Source organism: Alligator sinensis, unplaced genomic scaffold (genome assembly GCF_000455745.1).
Source record: "Alligator sinensis unplaced genomic scaffold, ASM45574v1 scaffold1200_1, whole genome shotgun sequence".
In the NCBI taxonomy this organism is placed as follows: domain Eukaryota; kingdom Metazoa; phylum Chordata; order Crocodylia; family Alligatoridae; genus Alligator; species Alligator sinensis.
The window spans coordinates 660,319-665,239 of NW_005842772.1; the positions used below are offsets into that span (position 1 = coordinate 660,319).

The following is a 4,921-nucleotide window of genomic DNA, read 5'->3' on the forward strand; positions in this document are numbered from 1 at the left end:
TCAGCAGGCATGTGGATATGTACCTACATATGTACATATGCAGCAGGCGTGTGGATATGTGCCTATGTGTGCATGTGCAGCAGGTCTGCCTGTGCATGCAACAGATATGTGGGTATGTGCCTGCATTGTGCGTGTGCAGCAGGCATGTAGGTATGTGCCTAAGTGTACATGTGAAGCACATATATCTGTGTGTGTAGCAAGTGTGTATGTGCTTATGTGAAGCAGGTGTATGTGTACGTGCCTGCATATGCATGCGTGCACGCAGCAGGGGTGTGTGTGAATGCAGGTGTGTGCCTATCTGCCTATGTGTGCAGCAGGCACGTGGGTACATGCCTATGTGTATGCATGTGCAACAGGTGTGTGTATGTGACTGCGTGTGCAGGTGTGTATGTGCCTATGTGTGCCTGTGCAGCAGGTGCGTGTGTGCAGCTGGGCTGGGCTGCCCCACTCCTGCCCCTGCCCAGCCCCTGTGCCCTGGCATGTGCTGTCCTGCCCCTGGGCTGCTCCATGTGCTCCTGCCCCCTTGGTGCCCAGGGATTCCCCTGGCAGGGAGGTCCCTAGGCAGGTCCTTGTGCCCCACAACTGCTACTCACCCTCGCACTGCAAGGCAGGGGGGATGCAGCCCCGCTCCGCCTGCTCATTGCCTGCCAGGTTCTTCGTGCACGGTGCTTCCCGCAGAAGCCCCCCATGCCGGGGCGGGTGCAGAATCCAGCCATGCATCACAGCATCAACCCCTCGCTCACCAGGGGAGACTCGGTGACCCTGGTGCCGGCTGCAGGGAGGCAGCCTCAGCCTGGGTGAGGGGGCTGCTAGGGTGCCCATGTTGCTCTGACCAGCACCAGGCACCTGGTGCTCAGCTCTGCCATGGGTCATCTGGCAAACTACCCTGTGTGCTCAGTGCTGGGCACGTGCAGGGGGCACCGTGGGGTGGACCCTGGGGCTGACAGCCTCTATTGCATGGGCACCCAGAGCAGCATCCCAGCAGCCTTGGGAGCTCTCTGGAGCAAAGAAGAGGGGCTCTTGGCCCCGTCTCCCTGCAAACACTGAACAGGATGAGAGGGGGGAGGGAATGGGGGGGGGGAAGCCCCCCAGGAGATGCCTGGCAGGGTTTGGTCCCAACAAGAGGGCTCCAGATGGTTTAGCACTGCCCACCTGTTGCGCCCAGCCCTCCCTGCAGCACAGCTGTGTGGGGCTGCTGCCAGGCTATCAGTGTCATTAATAATTCACTGGCCGTGAGCAGCCGGGCGCACTGCCGGCGATAAGGGCCCCGGATGCATTTACACAGCTGAGAACTGGCACCCTGGGCATGCACGGCCCCGCTCCCCAGAGCCATGGGCAGCCAGATGAGAAGGGGCTGCAGCCATCCTAAAAGCAATCTGGGGGGTGGGAGCTGGAGTCCCCTCTCTGGGCACAGGCAGGGCATTCAGTGCCCCCCTTGGAGCTCCCCAGCGCATGCCTGGGTTCGACAGGAGCTGCAGGAGGTGGCCAGGGCACAGGCAGGCAGGGCAGAGCGGGGCTCTGGGTCTCAGCCAGCACCAAGTCCCTGGCCTCCGCTTTCAGCCAGATGCATGGATCCTGGGAGCCGGTGGAAACCCGAGCGCCCGTGGGACCAGAGCAGCCACACGAGGTCGGGCACAGCCCCATTTATTATTTCCATCTGTTCCATGAAGCAGGGGGCAGCCTTGGGGCCCAGGGAGTGAGGACGGCGCCCACGTGCAGCTTGCGGGTCCCTGCGCCCCACGCTCAGTCCTGCGGAGAGAGAGCAGGAGTCAGGGCAGGAGGGGGCGCGGGGTCCTGCCCTCCCCCAGACCCGGGGGACTGGGCAGCACACGGGACCTCAGTGCCTCTCCCCAAGGACCCCATGCAGTGGCTGCTTGGGGAGCAAGTGGTTTTCCACGAAGGAAGCCATTGGGAATCAAGAGCTGGGTGCAGACCCCCGACCCCAAGTCAGCACAGACCCCACCAGGCCCCTCTACCCTGCCACGCCGGGGCTGGGGCTCTAATACAGCCCCTTCTCCTGCGGGGTGAATGAGTCCTCAGGCTGCAGCATGGACGGCCCTTGCCTCTACTGCGCTGTGAGGGTCATGCGGGAGCATAGGAGTGAGAAGCCAGGGAATGGGGGCACTGAGATCCCCCCCCCGAGGGCCAGGCAGGATGAGGGGGTGCTGTCTGTGCCAGCCAGGGGGTCCCCTCACCTTGTAGAGGTCCTCTTTGCCCTCCTCCTCTTCATCTTCCTCCTGAAAAAGGACAGGGAGAGCGTCACAGCCAGCTCCCGGGGACACAGAGACGCTCGCCCCTCTGCATGGCTTGTGCCTGAGGTGGGCTCCGAGGCACGGTGGCCTTGGCTGTGACGTGGGCATCGGAGAGCAGAGCTGCTGCCAGACTCTAGTGCCCATGGGGTGCTGGGGGGCACAGGCTGAGGGGTGTCAGCGAGGCTGGGACTGCCCTGCTGGGAGCGGAGAGGCTTTCTGCAGAGCAGCCCCAGCACCGCAGTCCTGCACCCGTGGCCCATCCAGCCGGGGTGCGGCTGGTTCCCCTGGACATCATCTCCAGGGGGGCAGAAGGACCCCACCACTCCAGGCAACCCCCTTGGAGAGGACAGGACAGTACCGCGTCGCCGGGGCTGATGGACCATGATGGCTTTACACAGCTGGTCTCAGCTCGAGGGCATGGGTGGGCAGCACAGACCCCAGCCCATGCCAGTCAATCACCAGGGGAGCCAGGGTGGAGGGGCATGGCCCTAAGAGAGGGCAAAGGGGGCCCAGCAGCCCGGCGCTACCTGGGTGGTGGGTCCCTTGGCGCTGCCCTGCTCCCTCCGCCGGCGCTCGGCGTCGATGATCTCGAAGAACTCCTTCTGCGCCCGGGCCAGCAGCTCCTCAGGGCTCTCGGATGGCCCATCCTCCTTGGCCTCCTCCTCCTTGCCCTCCGACCTGGCGCGCTCCTTCAGCCGCATCTCGCGGTGCCGTGCCTCCAGGATCTTCTCCCGCTTCGTCTCCCGCTCGAACATCTGGGCGGCACAGAGGGGGGCTCAGATGCCCAGACCCTGAGCAAGGGCACCCCAAGGTAGAGAGCCCCAGAGATCCAGGCATGTAGCCCTACACGGTCAGGGTGGCTTGGTGCCAGCTATGCCCCCAAACCCCCTCGCCATGGAGCTATCCGCTTTGCATCAACGTGGCTTGCAAATGGCTCAAAGGGAGCAACGGGGGTGCGTGGACACAGCCTGGTGTCCAGCTGGCTCCTACAAACCCTCCAAAGGCGGCATGGAGCCATAGCCCACCCCAGCCGGCTGTGCCCCTCCACATGCCAGGCACTCACGGCGGTGGCCAGGGTCTTCTCGTTCTTCTGCAGGGTGCAGAGCCCTGAGGAGATCTCCAGCAGCGTGACGGTGCCCAGCTGGGAGCCGCAGCCGATGAAGCGCCCGTTGTCCTGCAGGCGCAGGCTGAAGAGGGGCTCGTCGCAGACCTGGGGACGGAGGAGCTCACTGGCTGGATGCTTACACCAGGCCTGCCCGGCTCTCGGGGCAGCGGCCGTGCTGCCAGGAGCCGGCCCAGTCCCTACGTCTCATATGGAGACAAACCCTGGCAGTGGCTGTATTTAAGGCACCAGCCCTGCACCCCAAGAGCTGTGGTGCCGAGATGGTGGTGATGGACATGTGAGGGGCTGGGGGCCCTGCTTCCTCCCTGACTCATGTGGCTCACCCCAGACACCCCTGCCCAGGCAGGACGGAGCACGGTAGCTCGGCGGGGGAGCCACGTGAAGGGGCTGTGGCCCACCTTGAGGCTGAGAGAGGGGTCATTTTGCTTGAACAAGAAGTCCCAGACATCCAGCGTCCCGTCCATCTTGGTGGTGAAGAAGACGGCCGGGCGGATGGTGCTCCAGCACCCGCTTGTTAGGTAGGACATGTGGTACCTGCCGGCAGACCCGCTGCGGCTCAGGAGAGTGCTGCCGCACCGTGCCCCCGGGGCTTGAGACCCCCGGCTGAAGGCACGACAGGCAGGAAGCCTTTGTGCTCACCAGGGTCGAGGCCAAGGGTGTCAAGAGGGGGGTTGCATGGGAGCAGCAAGGTGCCAGCAACACAATCTCGGGCTTTTAAAGTAGCCCTGGGTCTCGGAGGCCTTCGGGGCTGCTGGGGGCTGCAGGCTGCCTCTCATCACCAGACTACAAAGAGCAATGCTGAGGAAGTCTACAGGGGATACCTGGCTCCTGTGATGGCAAAGGGACCCTGTGCTTCTCCCTCCCTGCAGGGCTTGTAACCCCCCAGCAAGAGCACATGCCCCACTGCCTACTTGGTCCACATGATGGAGGATTCCCGGCTGTCTTCGGACCAGATGCGTGCGGTCCAGTCGCCGACAGTCAGGAAGTTTTTGGGGTAGAAGGGGTTCCGCGCCAGGGCATAGACGGGGCCGTGGTGCCCGCTGTAGGTGCCGACAATCTTCTCGGCAGGTGTCTTGGCTTTGCGGTTGCAGGTGATCACCATGCCCTGCTCCGTCCCCACCATGAACTTGGTCGGCTGCGACGAGGGAGAGCGCGGTGGTTACGGGGCTGTTCGAGGGGCATGGGAGCAGCTCGCGGAGGGTGGTTAGAAGCAGAGAGGCCCGATCCCTTTTAGTTGCACGCGGGGCATGCCTGGCACTGAGCAGCGCCGGCACGAGTTCTGCATACAAACTTCCTGTCCAGGCACGGGGAGGACACAGTGCTGAGAGCTGGTGGGGGCCGCGGGCGGCTGGCAAGAGGTACTATTGTTGACTTTACTTATTTAGTCTTTAAGGCTCTTTGGGCCACCCTCGTTTGGTGGCCGATGGTGTTACCGGCACCCGGCTGGTCGCCGGGCAGGTCTTGTTTGTAGCAGCTGTTCACAAAAAAACTTCTTCAGGGGCCGCCACTCTACCTGCGTGAGGCGGCCGGGATCCCGGCAATTAAT

The 4,921-nt window shown here is 63.5% G+C and overlaps 1 protein-coding gene across 1 annotated transcript in view; it reads right to left on the reverse strand.

Moving 5' to 3' along the window:
• Positions 1–1,631: 1,631 nt before the first annotated feature.
• The window catches only part of DNAI2 (dynein axonemal intermediate chain 2), an 11,415-nt gene continuing 8,125 nt past the window's right edge, over positions 1,632–4,921 (reverse strand). The window contains exons 9-14 of the mRNA XM_006034807.2: positions 4,287–4,510; positions 3,774–3,909; positions 3,316–3,462; positions 2,780–3,007; positions 2,196–2,237; positions 1,632–1,749 (exon numbers count right to left, since the gene is read on the reverse strand). Coding sequence (XP_006034869.1) covers positions 1,744–1,749; positions 2,196–2,237; positions 2,780–3,007; positions 3,316–3,462; positions 3,774–3,909; positions 4,287–4,510 — 783 coding nt within the window. The 3' untranslated portion in view covers positions 1,632–1,743. The remainder of the gene's footprint in view (positions 1,750–2,195; positions 2,238–2,779; positions 3,008–3,315; positions 3,463–3,773; positions 3,910–4,286; positions 4,511–4,921) is intronic.